Below are 19,308 nucleotides of genomic sequence, written 5' to 3' on the forward strand. Positions count from 1 at the left end.
AATAGGTATGAAGTCAATCCATCATTCTGTGATATGCATAACACAATTCCAGGCCAATTTTTCTTTCAGGTAGTGACTCGCACTATTTGCCCTTAAGTCCTTGCTCAAGGCAATCCTTCAAGGTCTTGTCGACACGTCCAAGGTAGTCTTCACAAGCGTCAGAATTGTGTAAGAATATAGATAAGGGTTATCATTCATATGACTTACCCAGCACATCTTTCCTCAGGCTTGCCGGAATATCCACCAGCGTGGGAAGGATGTTATGAAGGAGCTGCTCCTTGCCGTTCTCTTCTTTGCAGATAATCTCCCAAAGCTTGCGAGCCTGCTCAAAGTCCTTGTCGGTAACCGACGTCGCAAAAGGCGTTACTTGTCCGTTCCATTTTTCTTGAAGCGGCATTTGAAGCCTGGCGCTCTTGGAAACTGGACGGAGTTGTGAGAAGACGTAATCAGGATCACCCCCGTAGTTCCCGTTGATGGTTCCGGGACCATCCCGCACATATGGTGCGTACACCTTGTTAGTTGGCCTGTTGGGTGGGAGCTGGAAGTAGTTGGGGCCAACACGGTAGCGATGGGCGTCTGGGTAGCTGAACATGCGTGCTTGAAGGACTGAACAGTTATCTCCATTAGCCATGATACGGAATTCTCAAACGAGAGCGAAAAGAGTACATACCCGGATCTGCGGATGGCCCGATGCCTGGGACCATGTTAGACGGTGAGAAGCAGGCCTGTTCGATGTCCTGGAAATAATTGCTCGGCTACGAAGACGTAACATCAGTATTCTGATTATGGAGTAGTATATGCGTCACGGTCACGAACATTTTGATTCAAGGTCAAGCGGCCAACGCGACGCAGAGGATATTTCTCATATGGCCAAGTATAAGTGCAGTCGAAAATGTCAATGGGCGCCGACTTGACGTCTTCTGGTTTCATGACCTGGATGCACACCGACCAGGTTGGGTAATCGCCCTTCTCGATGGCTTTGAAGAGATCTTTGACATGGTAGTCTGGGTCTTCGCCAGCGAGGCGGACAGCGACCTTTGGGTCCATAGTCTTGATCCCATCGTCGGGCTTGAAGTGCCACTTGACATAGACGTAGCTTCCATCCTATAAATTGTTAATTTTTGAATGAGTGCCATATTAGATCAAAGACCTGACTCACGGATTTGTTTAAGGTGTAAGTGTGAACACTAAAGCCATTGATGTTCCTCAGGGAAGCTGGGATACCACGCGGTCCAAACAAGTGCATCAAAGCGTGAATACCCTCCGGGTTGTTTTTGTGAAAGTCCCAGAACATGGAGTTATCAGGAACATTGGTCTGCGGGTGTCTCTTGTGGCTTCGATTCATGGAAGGAAACTTGATCGGGTCCCGGATGAAGAAGACAGGAAGGTCATTGAAGACGAAATCCTGGACACCCTCCTCAGTATAAAACTTTGTTGCCCAACCTCGAACATCTCGAACTGTATCGCTGGATCCCTTTTCACCACCGACTGTGGAGATGCGAGTCAGAACCTTGGTTTTCTTTCCAATGCCAGTGAGAAAGTCTGCATCGGTCAAATCAGAGATGTCTTCGAGGACTTCAAACTCGCCAAAGGCACCAGCAGCCTTTGCGTGCACGCTCCTGTAAAAGAGAATGAGCCATGTGCTTGTGTTGTAGCAATGAAGCTTCTCCTACCGCTCTGGAATGCGTTCACGTGCAAAATGAGCGAGGATTTCGATAGTATAGGTATCGCTCAAGAGGACCAAGCCACCGTTGGTTTGTCCATAGCGGACTTGCTGCACGGTGCCTGGATTGGCTGGCTGGCCTAGAGATTCACAGTTAACATAAGATAAACAATTGGTAGTTAGAAGAATGCCCCAATTGGTCCCTTACCATTGGCCAAAGTGGCAGTTGGGTTAGAGGAAGACTTGAAATATTTAGCACAAAGTCCAGATATTGTCACAACAAGTGCGTAGGTTGCAGCTCACCATAGCGTTTGTCAATATTTCACTTCAATTGACCTTGGATCTAAGGATGGTCAACATCTTCAAAACTTCCATTGTACGACCGCCAGATATGCTGGCTTTTGTAATTTCATGCAGCACATCCTGTAATCCGTCATTCTCATCTCGAAATTTCATCATCGCTGTCGACGAAGGTTAATGGCTGGCTGAGCTCCCCGCATCGCGTCCCGCGTCTTCCAGAGACGCAATTGGTGATGAAACTAACAACGCAGAGTTCGACTAGTTTGCGAGCTGGCCTGCAGGTCTGACGCGAACCATGGATTTCACACCAATCCGGACGGGTGAAGAGCTGGGAGCTGGTTAAGCCACCACATGCCGAGAAAGTATATCTGCAATTGCGCTCAAGGTGATTGGGCCGATCGTTCGTGTTACATTCACCATGACGTTCACTTGTAGATCGGTAGACTTTGTGAAGCTCCGGGTCAGGAAAGCTAATTGATAGCAGAAGCAATGGAGCTTGTTTCTGGGCGCACATTCTCGCTTTGGCGGGTGAATTACCTAGGTATAAGATCGAAGTGTCGCTTCTTGGGCGGCAACGTGACGATTCTACCCCAAGCATAATTAATACACACTGCTCACCTGGGCCCCTTCTGAAAAAAGTTGAAAAGATCGACGCCGTTATGCCTGATTTAGAAATGAAGACCACAAATCGACCAGATGAGTGGAAGATTGAGCAAGGACTTGCTGGAGCTGAGCTCCCAGTCCTTGACATGACCGGGCCCAAAAACAAGCCTCTGACTATTCAGACCTTTGGGCCCTTGAGCAAGAATGAAGAGGCTATCAAAGCTGTGGGTGATCCAGAGAAGCTCTTTACCAGAGAGCGCGAGGGATGGGTTGGGTAAGTCATCATAAACCGTAGCAGAGAGATGCCCTTTGAATAAATACCATCGCTTGGATTGCATCTGTACTGACTATGTACACCAAACCAAGATTCGTCGAGTGGGAGAATTACCCTGACAAAAAGGCTGCCGCGCACAAGATTCTCACCTCGCAGACCTTTCCACCCAATCCAGAGTTCCAACTTGGTCCCATTCCTGGAACCAACCCGGTTCTCCCGGGAACTCATTGGAAGATGTGGCATCATGCCGTTGGCGGTGAACTGACGGATATTCCTGACGACTCGTGGGCCACGGTCCTCAAGGAGAAGCATCCCGACATGCTCCATCTTTTGCAGTTCCCATACAATGGAGAGCCGCCCAAGCGTCTTGTAACGGACAAGGCGATTACTCCCAATTCACTTCATTTTGTGAGGAACCACGGAGGCATTCCGCTCATCGACAAGGACAAGTTCAGTTTCACCATGGATGGTCTTGTCGCAAAGCCTCGTGAATACACGCTGGACGACCTCATGGACGAGTCTAGGTTTCCGCGTATGGAGAAGACTATCACCATTCAGTGCTCCGGAACCCGCCGTATTGAGCAGATTCTCCTATACCCTGGCCAGGGTGACGAAGTGCCTCAAGCACCTTGGGCTGAGGGTGCTATTGGCACTGCTACATATGTTGGTATCAGTCTTAAAAAGGTTATCAAAGAATGCGGTGGCTTGATCAACGGGGCCAAGCATTTGGAGTTTTACGGCGCCGACACCTATTTCAAGGATGACAAGGTTATGAATTATCTCGTCAGTGTTCCATGGTCCAAGGTGAAAGCAAACGAAGTCATGCTCGCATGGGAGATGAATGGCGAAGTTTTGCCTGCCATCCACGGATATCCTCTCCGTATTGTTGTCTTTGGATACATTGGAGCCAGGAGTGTCAAATGGCTCTACCGCATCAAGGCCATCAAGGAACCCTCTCGAGCACCAGTCCAGAGCCAAGAGTACCTCTACTTCCCCCAGCAGGTGGGAAAGCACAACTTCAAGTTGACGGATGGCATTCAAATCCAAGAAATGCCAGTTAGTTCTGCAATTATGTCGCCGTGGACCAAACAAGTCTGCATCCACAACGGCAAGATCCGCTGCAAGGGCTGGGCTTATTCCGGCGGAGGTCGATGGCCTGAACGTGTTGAACTGTCGGCAGACGGTGGATTCAATTGGTACACTATACCGCTCGAAAACCTCTCAAAGAAGCGGAAGTGGACGTGGCGCACGTGGGAGTATGAACTTCCTTGCGACGTCGAGGGCTGGGTCGAGATTGTGTGTCGTTGTTGGGATAGTGCCTTGAACACTCAGCCGACTTTCATTCGAACGGCTTGGAATTGGGGCTTGCACGTCACGCATTCTTGTCACCGAATCTCGATCTACAGCGTCAACAAGACCAGAAAGGCCACTCAAGATCGCCTGAAGGAGTTTGAACAGGCGGGCATTCCGTTTGGTCCCATCACTGTGCCACTTGCATTCCCCTCGCAGAGTTGGGATGACTATGAGAAGTTTTGGAAGGAGCATGATCCTCGTGATGCTGAAGATGACTGAGTGTTTCTTTTTCCTGAGTCTTCTTTGTCTGACCGAGTTCAGATAAAAGTGCAACACAAAGAAAAAAAGTAGGAAATTTCACAAATAAAACTACTATAAATAAAAACAACTTGGTTCTTATACCCATTGGTCTCAGAGTATTGTATCACGATGAGTGCTTTTACCGTAAAGATCCCAGGCCACTTCCAATTAAAGTTGCTCTCTCCCTCTCTTGATATAATTAATCACTGGAGGACACTGGACTAACTAACCCTGTTTTAACGTCAAAGATGAACCCGAATGTTCTTTCAACTAAATCTTTCCTCACGAAAGGTGTCGTTCCGAGCCATTCAAGGTCATCGCGAACGCTTTGTTCGACACTATGACAATGGTTAACATATTATCGCATCATCACCTTCCAAATCAGTCCTAGAACATACTCAGTAATTGCACCTATATACATCGCATCAATTTCCGGCCAGTGTTTAGGGTCGGTCTTCGCTTTGAGAGACTTTCGTACGTTTTCGTCTCTAAATCGAAGGGTACCACAATCGGTGTGGTGGACAATGGCTATTTCCTTGAGGCCCAAGACTTCATCTAGAATGATAATATCTCTGAGGGCGTGCTGAACGCTACCACCAGCATTTCGGTGGACAACAACTTCTATGAGCCAACCATTAATAGCCATTTCTTGATGTTGCATATCTGTCTTACCACCGGGCTGAATATTGAAGAATCTCTCCGGTATACACCGGCGATCATTGCATGTGACTGGAACAATTTCCATGTAAGTTAATTGACATAAAATCATCAGAAAATTTATTTCAGGCTTCGAGAGACAAACTGGGACCCTTACTGATCAAAGATGGATTTTTCCCATAGCCAGGTTCTGTATGATACGGCGACGGCTTGTAATTCTCTGCTATTATTCTGGACAATTGTTAAAGTCTCCGTTCTGGTTGAAGCAAATGGTGGGCATACACACTTGTTACGCTCCAGTAAGTCTGCAATTGCTGGTGTCGATTCCATGGTAGAATAGATGTCGATAAGTCAATGGTGTTCAAGAATGAGAAATTTCTTGCCTGGATATAGTGTCATACGATAAACGAAAGGATTTCTTCTTTAGTCATGCTTTATGAGGCCTCAATGATGCTTCTTCAAAAGGTCCAATTCGGACTGCGAGTCTCGTCTCGCATGAGGAGTATTACGCCGCTCTCTGACAAATCCTTTTGCTGAATACTGACTGCCGTTATTAAATCCCATTCTAGAATAACGAGGAGCTAGGAGTTTTGATACTGAGTCCTTGGCTTACAAATACCTTCCATTTTTACATAGAACTTTGGAGTTTTGCGCTGCCTTGTTGTGTTAAATCCACAGCCATTTACTGAAGACTCCGTTTACAGTACGTGCAAGTTAAATATGCTGACCAGCACAGAGCTAGAGTGCTGTAAGAGAGTATGGAAACAAGGGATCTACTGCCCTAAAGCGGAAAGGTGCTACTTGTAAGAGTTTAGAATCGGGCGCTGTTTAGATCGGTACTTTGCGTCTGTCCTGCGAAACAAGAGACGTAAGTTCTTTAGTATACTATAATGGGCAGTTGTAAACTTGACATGACCAATATTAGATAACAGTTCTTCTATATTGCACTAAAAGAGAGAAATGAATTGAGATTTACAAATTTTCATGCGATGAAAAATGGGTAGCTAGGTATGCTGTCGTAGAACGCCGTCATGATGTGTCGGTAAAATAGTCGAGAGAAGCTACCTTAGCGAAACAAGCGAATGATATCAATGGAGGATAAATACTGCAGGTATCAACTTGGAATGAGTTACCAGTAATATCTCAGTATTCTCAAAGTTAAACTACCTAAATCTCCGAACTATTACTACTTCATCAATTATGCCTTTTGTCAAGATTGACGTCATCAGGGGACGCAGAAGCCCCGAACAACTAAAGAAGATGGGAGATGTGATCCAACAAGTCCTCATCGATACATTTGCTGCTCCCGAGAGGGATAGGTACCAGGTTTGTGAATTGTACCTGAAATTTTTGCAGATGCAGTATTAATCTTTTGCAGATCTTCAGCCAGCACGAGCCATGGGAAGTCATCTGCTGGAATACCGGTCTTGGCTTTGAACGTACGGATGACATTGTCAGCATTCATATTTTTGCGCAGGGGAGGAATCGAGATCAAAAGATGGCTATGTATGCAGCTCTGGGGGAGAGGCTGGAAAAGGAGTGTGGGTTGAAGGGCAACGATCTGCTCATCTCTGTTACGCCCAATGCTAAAGAAGATTGGAGCTTTGGCTACGGAAGGGCACAATTTCTTACCGGAGAGCTTTGAAGAAGTTAGTCTAGATGTTGTAACCATTCCATAGTGGAAACTTTATGCGTGTGGAACGACTTAGAATTAGTTACTGCTAGACTGTGCAGGCTAGTAGGGGAATAAATGAAGAACTGGCTATTGGGTATTCTTAAAATCCAGGTACCAGTCTGGCCAGTAGTGACACACAAAATCTGCCCACATGTCAGAATAACGCGATTGACTAATGCGTTGGACTTAAAACACTCGTCACTCAATCAAGTGACCGGATTAAGACCGCTTTCTATTGAATTGGCGTAAGGTGGCGGACGGCTACGGGGCGACTTTACGTATGTAACCCATATTCATATTAATAAACCAGAGTCTTCTTGTTACTCTCTATAAAGAGGCGATGTCCGTCCAACTCACAGAGAAAAGAAGCCAGAAACTTTATCAGTCACTATTCACATAAAGCAACTGCTCAACCTCTGACACAAATTTGACTAGTCTTTGAGAATAAGCTCTCGTACTTTCGGCCTTTCACCATAGCGAAGATTGTTAAGATGGCCATCACAAATCTCAACTCTTCAGTCCGCGTGACCCATGTCGGTACGGCAACTGCTATCATTGAGCTTGACAACCTTACCATCCTCACCGACCCTTATTTCTCTCTGGAAGGCACCGAGTGGATTGGCAAATCGGGAGCCAGACTGGTCAATTCATACCAGCCGCCCCTTAGCCTGGAAGATCTGCCACCAATTGATCTCATTCTTCTGAGCCATGAGGATCACAAAGACAATCTAGACGATTTGGGCCGTCAACTTCTCAATGGGCGACACGTCTTTACCACCACTGATGGAGCTCAAAACCTTGCTCCACGAAAAGCAGTACGCGGGATGAAGCCATGGGAAACAGTGAGCCTCCAAATCGGCGGCGGTCCGCGGTATGAAATTACAGCAACGCCTTGTCAGCATCTCCCCGGCGGCGAATGCCTTGGATTTATCGTCACCGCAGAACATTTTGGTACATCAGACGGAAAGCCAAATGCCATATACTTCTCTGGCGACACTGTCTATATAGATGAGCTTGCCAAGATTAAAGACCGGTTTCACGTTTCTGTTGCCCTATTTAGTCTCGGCAAGGCCATGGTTCCTAAACTTGGGGGCGGTATGCTTCAAATCACGATGGATAGTAAGCAAGCCGTGCAGCTCATGCGCGATATTGAGCCAGATATTGTTATTCCGTTGCATTTCGAGGGATGGAGCTTGTTTAAAGAGGGGAAAAGCGAAATAGAAGAGGTGGTAAAGGAAGAGGGGGTTGAAGACAAGTTTAAGTTTCTCGCCCCGGGAGTTAATACCAAAATTTTGTAAGATTGGTAAGGCTTAGAATAGATCTTTCTCATAGTATAGATGTGATAATAGAATTTAGAGAAATAAAAGTGGTTTTTTTGCATGTAAATGTTTATTTCATCTGCTATGAATGGTACAACGGGCTTTTCGCTTCACGGTGCGTAGAGTTGCCTGTTTCGGCAGGGCTTATTCATCACACACAACAGAACAGACCGGCCTCTCGTTTTTAGCACGCCCGTATTACTCGTTCTCATTTACCATGTCCATCAAGAAATATTGAGATCAAAGCAGCACCTTTGCAAATGAGGCTGACAGGCTCTCTTCTCAAATGGCATCTCCGCTATTCTCTCCGAGGAGCACGTTAGATGGCCAGGGCCGATCTAGTGGTGCAGATGAAGACTTACGAGATGCTGAATACAGGGTTTCCATTGAAGAGTTCTCAACTCCCTCAACGGGCTGGCAGCTCGACGACTTCGTGCTCGACCCAGGCTATGTTGCATCCCGAGAAGAATTGCGCTGGTTGATGCTAAACACTGCGCAAACTGCACCACCATCTCCGGTTCACGGCGACAGCTTCATATCTGGGTTGGACACACATAGTGGCGAAGATCGGTCGTCAACACAGCACACAACCTCACACCTCCTATCACAAGGCAGGCGAATCGAATACCTCAAGAACTACATAAGTCAAGTTGCGCCATGGGTAAGCTCGCCCATAAATCCCATATCCGAACTTGTATTGATTCAGGAGTAGCTCGATATGTTTGATAGCTCTCGTGCTTTTGGGATGCAAGTACCTCTTCTCGCGCAGACTTCTCCCGCTCTATTATGTGCAATCTTGGCCATATCAGCGCGACAGAAGGAGAGAAAAGATGCTTCCGATGGAAAATCGACTCCTCAGAAGAGCTTCGATAGCCTGGAGCTGTATCAAGAAGCAATCCGGCTGCTGACGCCGCTTCTGCAGGCTCATGACCAAGCAGTAATTCCCATATGTGTAATACTTTGCTGCCTTGAGATGATGTCTGCCAGTGCAAGAGATTGGCGCCGCCATTTAGAAGGATGCGCTGCTCTTTTCGATGCATTCGAAGTCCATGGATTCTGTGGCGGATTGCTTCAAGCGGTCTTTTGGTGTCACGCAAGGATGGGTACGTTTGTTTTTTTTGCGCTTCCTATTTCACTAATAATCTCATTGAGTATCTGGATTTAGATTTATGCGGAGCTTTAATATCGGACGGCACGCAAAGCACCATGATCCCTCCTATTGCTTGGCTACCTCCAGGCACGGACGAGTCAAATGTTCGTCAGACTTTCAAGAACATACAAAGTCCGGATATGCATGCCAACTATGCAGTCTATCTCTGCGCCAAAGCTTGCGAACTTGTTTCAGACCGCACTCATCATGACGAATTGGGTGCTCCCAACGGATGTACCGCCGAAGTATTTACATCACGCTGGACCAGATTATGGGACGATCTACAGGCCTGGATAGACGATCGTCCCAATGAGCTGGTTCCGTTACAGATTATAGAATCGAAACCCTTCCCCCAGATATTGTATCTCCACTGGGCAGCTATTTCATCCAATCAGTTATATCACACTGCTTGTATTTTGATGCTCGGATCGATGTCCAGGAGACACAGCCATGTACCTGGTTTGACGGGGTCATCTATCTGGCATGCGAAGCGCATTTGCGGAATCTCTCTGACAAATCCTCATCAAGGATGTCTAAATAATGCGATCCAGCCACTGTGGTTGGCAGGTAGACTGCTTAGCCATGAGTCAGAGCATACGATACTCGTGGATCTGATTCGTGACATTGAGTCTACTACAGGATGGGGAACCTGTTGGAGAATTCCTGATCTAGGAGCGGCATGGGGGTATTCTGTCCGGAAGTCTTCTCGTTCGAAGAATGTTCCCCTTGGACAGCGGCAAAACACCCAAACTGGATGAAGCTGTATGTGCTACTGAAAGATCACCAGTCTGTTCTCATCCGAGAAGCTCCGAAGTGTGCCAATCTTGATTCAGCCGCTCAATAAAGCCATCAGTACGCCAACCTAAACTGTCAATGTGCTTAAATCCCAGCAGTATTTCTCTTTGCTGACTTTCGTGCGTCATTCTCTGGGCAGCCAGATAGAAAGATGTGAGGAGACATGGGTCCCAACATTCGCATCGATTATTGTTGATGGCGATACCACATATCCTTTGCGCATGCCACAACTGCGATAATGATGATGAACGACGCTGATCAAGCTGCAGTGTCCTCGGCTTATGAGCTAGCATCAGCATCATTGCGGTGTGATATAGCTGGTTCGCAAATGTCGCTGCACCGCTGGTGAAGTATATGATTGGAAATGAGAATTCGTCGTTGCTGATTTCGATAACGGGACGGAATGTAGAGGGTCTGTTTGTATACCAATCATTAAGATTGTCAACAATAGACTTCCAACGAACCGCTCGGGGTTTTGTTGGTTCGGCACTGAGACTTCTTGCTACTTCTTCATCTCCAAATGCGAAGTCGAGCACTTCTGTACATAGAAGAAGAGGTTCGTGGGCGAAATGGAGGCTGATGTGCCTAGACTTGCGTCCCTTACTGAGGGAGCTCTCAAGTTGATTCCTTAAGAGACTGCTATTGATGGTAGAGGTGGTTGCTTTTAGCAAAGCAATAGAGATACCTACGACTATCAACAAATTTATCCACGCGCAAGCAAGGGTCTCACTCACTAAATCTCGCAAGTAACCATAACATCCGCTCGTTCAGTACTCGGAGTGGACTATTTTCTGTCATCTGTGTATAGACGATGTGCAGAAAATTGTTCCTTGCCAGTGCATTATCCCATGATTTAGGAGGGTCGACGAGGAAGCCTTCTGCGGCTGTTAACACTGACCAGAGCTTGACTTCCCACATCTTTGCATGCTCAAGATGATACTCAATAGGATATACGGGATGAATCGAATCACTTGTTGGACTGTTGTTTGATGCCGAGGAGTAAATAGTAGCTGAATATGAAGTAGCGCATAACTTTAAGAGTGCATCGAATAGCATTTCGGATCTCATTGCAAGATGCGGAATAACTAGACCAAAAGTCTGTCCCATATCACACATATCGAGCTTAGGATCAGAGTGTTATTAGAATTTTGCTGTAAATGGTAAATGAAAGAGTCCTTTCTTACCCATGGCGCAATCTTATATCTGTAATGCCTCAGACGCTCAATCGTTCGTCCTAGAGAGAGTTGATTTGCGACTTGGGCGCTGATCGGCCCAAGATCATCGATGCTCTTTAGTATTGATGGTGGAGATGACACATTGATCTCTTCGATATTCCCAAGAACTGGAGCTACAGGTGTAGGCGTATCCACATCCACACCTGGGTCTCCCGTTCCAAGAGTCATCAGTACATCTAGAGCAATCTCGTAACTGTCTCCATGTCTTATTCCTATATCTCGATCTTGATTGACTCCACTGAGATGTGGTGTGGCCTCATTTTGTGCTTGCGCATCTTGCTCTTTTTCGAAATTTCCACCGTAATCGTCATACAAGTTATCCGAACCTAGGTAAAGACTTTGCTGTTCCCCAACAGACGTGCCTGGAGTCGCCACCGGGCCGTTATTCGAAGGTGAATCATTATATGCATCATTGCTTTCTCTTTCGACTGAAAGAGGAGATAGGATGGAAATTTGACTCTCTTCATTTCGACCGGTTTCTTTCTGCTTGGGAGATCTATTATCTACAAACTATTTGGTATTTTCGTTAGTATGGAAGTCTAGAAAGGGAGCAGAGGAGTCACTAACCTGAACTTTGGAGTATTTTGGAGGACCACTCGGTTTTCTCGGCGAAGGATCATTTCGAGTGTTGGAAGAAAGAGTGAAAGCGTTCTTCTGCAAAAATGAGAGGCGCGGACCATAGACGCATTCTGCCTCGGCATCGATACAACGTTGGCAGCGAGGCTTATGCTCATCACCTATTGTTGAGTCAGAAACAAGGATCGATTATTCAGGCATACAGATATTCAAAGATAGTAATTGCAAGCGCGCAGATGAAAGTGGAACCTTGAGTGGTGAAAGATACGTGCTATGAAGATCCATAGAGCTCAACATCTGGTGTTTCTTATCTTACATTTTCGCCGCCGAGTGCGACACCTCAAACAACCCGTTCTCGCTCGTTTCTTCTGTACGCGATTGGGACTCTCAGTTTCTTGATGCGCCATGACATATTTCAAGATGCTTGCCAGGGTAGTTTCAGGCAAATTTCTCGATCCTGCTCGGCGGATAGCTTGAGGAGCTCAATATGGACCGTAAGGTGGCATGGGCGTTGACACAGCGCTGATGATTGCTTCCTCACCGAAGTGGTTTCTTTTCCCTATTTCAGTAGACTTAGGCACAGCTTCGGTTAATTTAATACGGCTATAAGCCGTCATCACCAGGGCGTCGCTGGCTAAATGGTCTCAACGCTACCAGACGCTATTGATCAACTAAACTGGATGCAACCCACATGCGATACATGGGCAGCGAAAGACTACAAGTTCTTGATTGTGGATGGGAATGAAGTAGTTTAAGGAGAGACTGAGTGAGTCTCCATAGTCTACAAGGTTGACGCAGAAGAAAGGGCAATTCGAAACACCCAGATTCTCTTTAGAAGCGACATCTGCGATGTGATGAATCAGCCGAAGCAGCACGCGTTTTTGTTTCTTGGTCAGAACCAGGTGGTGGCTATACATGCCTGAAATGGCAACCCGAGAGAATCAGATACTACATGAAGTATGCAGTTATACAGCTCTCAAAGACAAGCCGACAACTTATTTCATCTTGATTTCCAAGAGTAACCTAATTTTTTGATCTACAAACAAAGAAACAAAGCAATTAACAAAATGGGAAAAACTACTGTGTCTCTGGCCTCCGGCCGTGAAATGCCTCTCGTTGGGTTCGGACTCTGGAAAGTTCCTAGAGAAACAGCAGCAGAAACCGTATACAATGTAAGTAATATTAGTGTCTACATACAGGAAAAGACATAGGAACTGTGACTCATGCCTTTTTTTCTTCTTCAATAGGCAATCAAAGTCGGGTATCGTCTCTTCGATGGCGCCTACGATTATCAGAACGAAAAGGAGGCTGGAGAAGGTATTCGCCGAGCTATTGATGAGGGATTGGTGAAGCGTGAAGAGATATTCATCACTACAAAGCTGTGGAATAACTATCACCGAAAAGAGCATGCGTTAGCTATGGCCAAAAAGCAGAATGAAGCATGGGGCCTGGGGTACATTGACCTGTATCTCATTCACTTCCCCTGCGCATTGGAGTATATTGATCCTGCTGTTCGGCAGTTTCCTGTAAGTTTTTTTTTGTTATCACCGCCGCTCTTTAGGAAGCATCTATTGACCTCTGGTGTGTTAATGATGCAGGCATGGTGGATGGATGAAGTAGGAACCATATCGTTGGACAAGGTCGCAATTCGCGAAACTTGGGAAGCGCTCGAAACGGTGGTTGATCAGGGCATCGCACACAGCATTGGGATTTCCAACTTCCAAGCGCAGGCCATCTATGACATACTCTCCTATGCACGCCATCCGATCTCATCCCTACAGATCGAACACCATCCATACCTGGTGCAGTCAGACTTGGTTGCTATGGCGCAAGAGAACGGCATTGTTGTAACAGCATACTCTAGCTTTGGACCACAAAGCTTCTTGGAGCTACCTCCGGCTTTCTCCAAAAGAGCTAAAGTGACAGCGCTCCTCTTCGATACGGAACCAGTGAAGAAAGCGGCCGAGAAATATGGCGTTACTCCTGCGCAAGTACTACTGCGATGGGCAACTCAGAGAAATGTGGCTGTTATACCAAAGTCCAACAATCGCGAGAGACTGGGGCAGAATCTGCAAGTCACAGAGTTTGACCTGACAAAAGACGAATTGGAGGATATTTCAGCTCTTGATCAAGGATTGCGATTCAATGATCCAGGATTCTATCTGGCGCAGCCTATCCGCATTTTTGCGTAAGATAGTTTATGTTTACTACCTAGAATATGTTATATAAACTTTTTTTGCAGACAAATTCTTGTCCGATATCAGTACATTTCTTGTTTAGTGTCAAATTGCGTAATGGCTAAAGGTGTCTTCAATTTAAACTATTATAATGTTGTATTTGGATCTACCCTGTTGACCATGAAGCTCTATATAGGCCCTACAAGTCGAGAAACTCTCGTTTCAAAATTTCATCTTGACTGATTCTCATCAAATAACCCGATACCTTGGACACAATGCTGTCAACATCGAAGCCAAAATACTTGTACGCCTCAGGACCTGGGAGACTGTGTCCGAATCGTCTCACGCTTATACTTGCGTCTGCATATCTTTCCCAACCGTTAGGTGCATATGGCTCTACCACAACTGCTGGGATATTGCGGTGTCTCCGCAAAGTATTTCTCTTGTAATCCAAAGATTGGCCCTCAAACAGCCTCTGGCATGGGAAACTGACTACTCTGCATCGAATGCTCTTTGTATCTCGCAGCACGACGGCAGCATCTAAGACGTGCGACAATTCTGCGCCGACGCCAATGAGTGTGAGTTGCGCATCGTCGTCTTCTTGAACTACATAGGCGCCCTTTGCAACACCATCTCGGCGTGTCTGTTTGAGCTGTGGCACTTTGTGTCGCGAAGTTGAAATGATTGAAGACGCATCTTGGACTTCAATGGCGGCAATCCAGGCACCGGCTGTTTCTTCACTATCTGCAGGGCGGATGTATAGCAAGTTTGGCATGGCTCGAAACAGTGCCGCCAACTCGATGGGTTGATGAGTTGGCCCGTCCTCTCCCATTCCGATGGTATCGTGAGTCGCTGCATGGATTACCTTGAGTCGTTGTAAAGCACCCATTCGTACAGCTGGTGCTGCATATAGATAAAACATGAAAAACGAACTGGTAATTGGGATAAAAGTACCAGGAGTAAAAGCTGCCATGCCGTTTGAGATGGCACACATAGCATGCTCTCGTACGCCGTAGTGAATATACCGACCGGCGTAAGAACCGTTGATCCCGCAAGCTGTCCGAAGATTAGGCTACATATGGAGTTAATCAATCATTCAGAGAGTGCATCGTTCGCTAGAAATCTCACTTACGTGTTGGAAATCTTGTTTGCCATCCCACGCCATATGCACAGATGGTGAGAGATCCGCCGTGCCTACCATAAAGGAATTGATCTCCTTAGCAATGGGGTTGATCATTAGGCCAGACGATGCTCGTGTCGCCAATGGTTTGTCAGAAAAGTTGTCAGGGCCGGGTATCAGAGTCTTCCAGTCAGATGGAAGCTTTCCATTCCGACGTCGTTGGAACTCTTCGGCAAGTAGAGGATGAGCATCTGCATATTTCCCCGCAAGATCATTCCACTGTGATACAATCTGCTCTCCGCGGCTGGGTAGATCCGAAAAGAATTGGCGGACTTGGTCCCCAACGACAAAGTACTCGTCCTCGTTGAAGCTATATGATCGCTTCATCCGCTTGACATCGTCGGCACCAAAAGCAGCTCCATGAGCTTCCGCTTGTCCGGCAACAGAGCTGTCTAATCCGATGATTGTTCTGACATTGATAAATGTTGGCTTGTCCGCCGAGGCTCGCGCCTTTTCTAATGCGGCCACAATACCGTCTACATCGTAGCACCCATCTTCGACATCTATCACATCCCAGCCGCACGCCATCATTTTAGCGTTGACATCTTCGGTATTGGTCAGATCGACTGAACCATCACAAGTGATTTGGTTGTTATCATATATGATTGTCAAATTGTTTAGCTTGAGATGACCCGCGAAGGAGATGGCCTCTAGTGCCACGCCCTCTTGCAGGCAAGCATCGCCAATCATGCACCATGTGTGGTTCGATACAATGTCAAATCCGGGTCGGTTATAGGTGGCTGCAAGATTCTTTGTCGCCATCGCGAGGCCAACAGCATTGGCGACTCCTTGCCCCAAAGGTCCTGTTGTCACCTCAATACCTTCAATCTCGATTTCTGGATGGCCGGGACAGATGGAGTCCCAGCGTTTTGAGTGATATGATTTGAGTTGATCCATTGTCATATCGCGATATCCCGTCAAATGCAGAAAAGTGTATTGAAAGAGGCAGGTGTGGCCATTTGAGAGCACGAATCGGTCCCGGTTGAAGAATTCTGGTTGAAGCGGCGCGTATCTCATCACGTACTTCCACAGAGCAATTCCGATGGCAGCCATACCAATGGCGCCACCTGGATGGCCGCCATTGAACTGCTGACAGAGATCGCTGATGAGCAGTCGAAAGGTTTTGAGGACCAACTCATGCTCTTTGTTTCGCTGAGATCTAATCCCAGAATCTTCTTTCAAGCTAGCTGATACAACATTTGTCGTATGTGTTTTCTCGGGGGATAGGATTCCAGGAGCCATTTTTGCTGAAAGTAGGTGAGAGAAAGCAACGAATGCAGCAGTGTGATTGAGAGAATCGGGCACCCTGGAGAATCAGACCGGCCGCCACTACGAAGAAGAAGAGGAAAAAACTTGAACGAGCCGCATTATTACTTTTTACAAGCTTCCAAATCTATAATTGCCAGAAAACCAGTAGAGGGTAATGCGTCCACTTTGAGGAATCCGGTGCGATTCCGTTAATGAGAGGATTGCCTAAAAGGGAAACTTTAGCCACCCTCCGTCTGGAGAGCTTGAAGCCCAACAATTGGGCTCCTCTGGGAATTCTACAAGGGCGTCTTGCCAATCATGATTTCTACACAAAATTCTTGCCGTGAACAAAATAATTGGTTTTACGAGATTTTACTCTAAAACATTGCATGCCAATCTCTCCGACTCAGATACGTTGCACGCCAGCTCCCAATTCAGATCAGGCAAGCTACATACTTCAACCAAACCCAGAACCGCGGCCATATTATCGATCTTTTCGTTTTTATCTTGTTGGCTTCAACCATTCAAAACCATGGCTCCAGCAATCATCTCCAATAGCGATTCTCCCGAAATATTAGCTACGACGGGGCTGAAGGATGTAGCAACCACAGCTCTAAATGGCGGAAGCATTATCCATACTTCACGACCAAATCCATCACTACAAGCAACAGCCGACCATAAGTTGAAGATGGTTGAAGCTCCGGTTTTAGAACCAAAACGTGGAGAAGTGCTGTTGCATATCAAGGCCACTGGCATTTGTGGGTGAGTAACGATAGCGGCAAAGAAACCGACTTTGAGAAACTCTGATGGACTTATTCATATTCATTTGAAGATCGGATGTCCATTTCTGGAAATCCGGGCGGATAGGCTTATTAGTCTTCGAAGGAGATTGCATTTTGGGACACGAAGCTGCTGGAGTTGTGCTCAAATGCGGAGAAGGTGTAATGAACCTCGTACCGGGTGAGTGGCCAAAGAGCGTCTCAAGCGACGGCTAGTTTTAAATGACAAAAAAGGTGATAGGGTGGCCATAGAGCCGGGTGTTCCTTGTGGAGAATGTTTCCTCTGCTTAGACGGCAAGTATAATCTCTGCGAAGACGTCAAGTTCTCCGGCGTCTATCCCTATGCGGGAACGATTCAGCGATACAAAATCCACCCAGCCAAATGGCTTCACAAGTAAGCTTCCAAACAAGCGCGGAGTGATCGCATTCAGTGACTCACAGCTCGCTACAGGCTTCCAGCAAATATATCGTTCGCTGAGGGCGCCCTCCTCGAGCCTCTGAGCGTTGTTCTTCACGGCATCCGCACTGCTGGTCTCAACCTTGGCTGTGGCACTGTTATCTGCGGTGCCGGACCAATTGGGCTGATTGCTCTGGCTGCCGCCAGAGCATCTGGCGCACATCCGATCGTGATAACAGACATCGAGCCAAAGAGACTTCAATTTGCTCGAGAGTTTGTTCCATCATGTCGAACTTACCAGGTAGATCCTTCTCTAAGCGCTGAAGAGAATGGACGCCGAATCCGGCGGCTGTTTCAGCATGCCGATGCCGATATGCCACAAGACACTGTTGGAGACCTTCACCAAGAGTATTATGCGCCGCGAACAATCCTTGAGTGCACAGGTGTGGAAAGCAGCGTGTGTACAGCAGCATTTACAGTCAGACGGGGCGGCACCATCTGCGTCATTGGGGTCGGTAAATCGATCATGAACAACTTGCCCTTTATGCATATTTCTCTAGCTGAGGTATGTAACACTGCAATTCAATTATGCGAAAGTTATGCCAGGATCGGCTTGCTAACAACATTGGGTGAAATGCGTATAGATTGAGCTCAAGTTTATTAACCGGTATCGAGATACGTGGCCGGCGGGCATTGCGTGCCTCAGCGGAGGAATTCTGGACTTGAAGCCTCTAGTCACTCACGTCTATCCTCTTGAGGATGCGATGGATGCTCTGCATCTGGCAGCCGACCCCAGGAATGGAAGCATCAAGATTCAGATTGTAGATGAAGCTAACGAGAAGGCTATAGAATAGAGATGTGGCCGTGAATCATGAATAGATAATTAGTATGGATGGATACATGCCCTAACGAATCTTGAGAGAATCTCTCGGTCCATTATAATATGTGCTAGCAATTAATTCATAGCTGTGATGCTCAAGAAGTAGCATATTGACTCTGGAAACACTACTACCAGATGTTGCTAAAATAGAACTGCATGTGTGTATACCGTCTTTTAAAGAGGATGTAAGTGCAGCTTACCGCGTACCTATTTATAAAACAGTAGCTTAGGCTTACCGAGTACATTCAGCCGTCTCGCTTCGAGTCTTTCAGCTCCTTCGACGGCCTCCCACATGTTGCCCTGCATGAAAGCTGAATAGGCCAGTCGAATTAAACGAGGCTGATGGCGCAGCAGCTTAGAGCTATGCCGACCGCGCTTTAACTACAGCATACTGTTCATTTTGCAAATGGCCCGAGCAGGTCCGAAAAGTCTTCTTTTCTGCTGATGATTGAATTTCATAATTGAACGAGTCTTGATTAAGATTTTCGCCGTTGTAAGATCGGTTATCGCTATGACTGCATGGCACTGTGACATTGCATCAATACATGTATGCTGACAATGTGCGGAAAGGGGGGACATCATCTAAATCTAACATGTACTCCGTCTGTTAACTACCGTACTCGTATATGTAGGCTTCGCTCCACTCAGGTAACACAAGGATTGCATTGTTTTGTCTGGCAAAAATGGGCGAGGCTGTCGCTTTGAGTTGCTCACCGTGGATGAATCTAGCACAACCTGCATATGCAACTACATGCGGGACGCATCATTAGTATCAGAATCCTCCCAGGCGAGACTCTTTCTGTGCCA

At 46.7% G+C, this 19,308-nt stretch overlaps 10 protein-coding genes across 10 annotated transcripts; 6 read left to right on the forward strand and 4 right to left on the reverse strand.

Annotated features, from left to right (window-relative positions):
- Nucleotides 1–82: 82 nt before the first annotated feature.
- On the reverse strand, nucleotides 83–2,122 carry V8C40DRAFT_268752 (catalase; the record flags this gene model as incomplete). Its single annotated transcript, XM_083219987.1, has 8 exons — nucleotides 83–147; nucleotides 208–606; nucleotides 671–755; nucleotides 817–1,104; nucleotides 1,160–1,619; nucleotides 1,674–1,803; nucleotides 1,872–1,905; nucleotides 2,000–2,122. The coding sequence occupies 8 exons, from the start codon at nucleotides 2,120–2,122 to the stop codon at nucleotides 83–85; spliced, it is 1,584 nt and encodes a 527-aa protein (XP_083070218.1).
- Nucleotides 2,123–2,622: 500 nt separating this feature from the next.
- On the forward strand, nucleotides 2,623–4,412 carry V8C40DRAFT_276705 (sulfite oxidase; the record flags this gene model as incomplete). The annotated part of the gene is made up of 2 exons (XM_083220877.1): nucleotides 2,623–2,840; nucleotides 2,933–4,412. The coding sequence occupies 2 exons, from the start codon at nucleotides 2,623–2,625 to the stop codon at nucleotides 4,410–4,412; spliced, it is 1,698 nt and encodes a 565-aa protein (XP_083070219.1).
- A 220-nt stretch (nucleotides 4,413–4,632) lies between these two features.
- On the reverse strand, nucleotides 4,633–5,079 carry V8C40DRAFT_268754 (carbonic anhydrase; the record flags this gene model as incomplete). Its single annotated transcript, XM_083219988.1, has 2 exons — nucleotides 4,633–4,771; nucleotides 4,832–5,079. The coding sequence occupies 2 exons, from the start codon at nucleotides 5,077–5,079 to the stop codon at nucleotides 4,633–4,635; spliced, it is 387 nt and encodes a 128-aa protein (XP_083070220.1).
- A 1,211-nt stretch (nucleotides 5,080–6,290) lies between these two features.
- Nucleotides 6,291–6,735, forward strand: V8C40DRAFT_268755 (tautomerase family protein; the record flags this gene model as incomplete). The annotated part of the gene is made up of 2 exons (XM_083219989.1): nucleotides 6,291–6,416; nucleotides 6,469–6,735. The coding sequence occupies 2 exons, from the start codon at nucleotides 6,291–6,293 to the stop codon at nucleotides 6,733–6,735; spliced, it is 393 nt and encodes a 130-aa protein (XP_083070221.1).
- Nucleotides 6,736–7,185: 450 nt separating this feature from the next.
- On the forward strand, nucleotides 7,186–8,063 carry V8C40DRAFT_281516 (MBL fold metallo-hydrolase; the record flags this gene model as incomplete). Its single annotated transcript, XM_083221624.1, has 1 exon — nucleotides 7,186–8,063. Exon 1 carries the CDS (start codon nucleotides 7,257–7,259, stop codon nucleotides 8,061–8,063), a length of 807 nt encoding a protein of 268 aa, XP_083070222.1. The 5' UTR covers nucleotides 7,186–7,256.
- A 217-nt stretch (nucleotides 8,064–8,280) lies between these two features.
- Nucleotides 8,281–10,741, forward strand: V8C40DRAFT_252647 (transcription factor domain-containing protein). The gene is made up of 3 exons (XM_083217440.1): nucleotides 8,281–8,745; nucleotides 8,797–9,187; nucleotides 9,250–10,741. The coding sequence occupies exons 1-3, from the start codon at nucleotides 8,371–8,373 to the stop codon at nucleotides 9,990–9,992; spliced, it is 1,509 nt and encodes a 502-aa protein (XP_083070223.1). The 5' UTR covers nucleotides 8,281–8,370; the 3' UTR covers nucleotides 9,993–10,741.
- V8C40DRAFT_70429 (Zn(II)2Cys6 transcription factor domain-containing protein) lies at nucleotides 10,011–12,420 on the reverse strand. Its single transcript, XM_083223332.1, has 5 exons — nucleotides 12,157–12,420; nucleotides 11,832–12,001; nucleotides 11,214–11,774; nucleotides 10,764–11,151; nucleotides 10,011–10,714 (listed from the first exon to the last, which is right to left on the reverse strand). Exons 1-5 carry the CDS (start codon nucleotides 12,245–12,247, stop codon nucleotides 10,029–10,031), a joined length of 1,896 nt encoding a protein of 631 aa, XP_083070224.1. The 5' UTR covers nucleotides 12,248–12,420; the 3' UTR covers nucleotides 10,011–10,028.
- Nucleotides 12,421–12,830: 410 nt separating this feature from the next.
- On the forward strand, nucleotides 12,831–14,076 carry V8C40DRAFT_252650 (NADP-dependent oxidoreductase domain-containing protein). The gene is made up of 3 exons (XM_083217441.1): nucleotides 12,831–13,012; nucleotides 13,088–13,366; nucleotides 13,439–14,076. The coding sequence occupies exons 1-3, from the start codon at nucleotides 12,908–12,910 to the stop codon at nucleotides 14,030–14,032; spliced, it is 978 nt and encodes a 325-aa protein (XP_083070225.1). The 5' UTR covers nucleotides 12,831–12,907; the 3' UTR covers nucleotides 14,033–14,076.
- A 76-nt stretch (nucleotides 14,077–14,152) lies between these two features.
- Nucleotides 14,153–16,597, reverse strand: V8C40DRAFT_252651 (Transketolase, thiamine diphosphate binding domain-containing protein). Its single transcript, XM_083217442.1, has 2 exons — nucleotides 15,150–16,597; nucleotides 14,153–15,089 (listed from the first exon to the last, which is right to left on the reverse strand). The coding sequence occupies exons 1-2, from the start codon at nucleotides 16,437–16,439 to the stop codon at nucleotides 14,217–14,219; spliced, it is 2,163 nt and encodes a 720-aa protein (XP_083070226.1). The 5' UTR covers nucleotides 16,440–16,597; the 3' UTR covers nucleotides 14,153–14,216.
- Nucleotides 16,598–16,762: 165 nt separating this feature from the next.
- V8C40DRAFT_252652 (chaperonin 10-like protein) lies at nucleotides 16,763–18,528 on the forward strand. The gene is made up of 5 exons (XM_083217443.1): nucleotides 16,763–17,207; nucleotides 17,278–17,405; nucleotides 17,459–17,618; nucleotides 17,676–18,186; nucleotides 18,266–18,528. The coding sequence occupies exons 1-5, from the start codon at nucleotides 16,978–16,980 to the stop codon at nucleotides 18,473–18,475; spliced, it is 1,239 nt and encodes a 412-aa protein (XP_083070227.1). The 5' UTR covers nucleotides 16,763–16,977; the 3' UTR covers nucleotides 18,476–18,528.
- The last annotated feature ends 780 nt before the right edge of the window (nucleotides 18,529–19,308 follow it).

Source organism: Trichoderma camerunense (genome assembly GCF_050948025.1).
Source record: "Trichoderma camerunense strain CBS 138272 chromosome Unknown V8C40scaffold_16, whole genome shotgun sequence".
Lineage (NCBI taxonomy): Eukaryota > Fungi > Ascomycota > Sordariomycetes > Hypocreales > Hypocreaceae > Trichoderma > Trichoderma camerunense.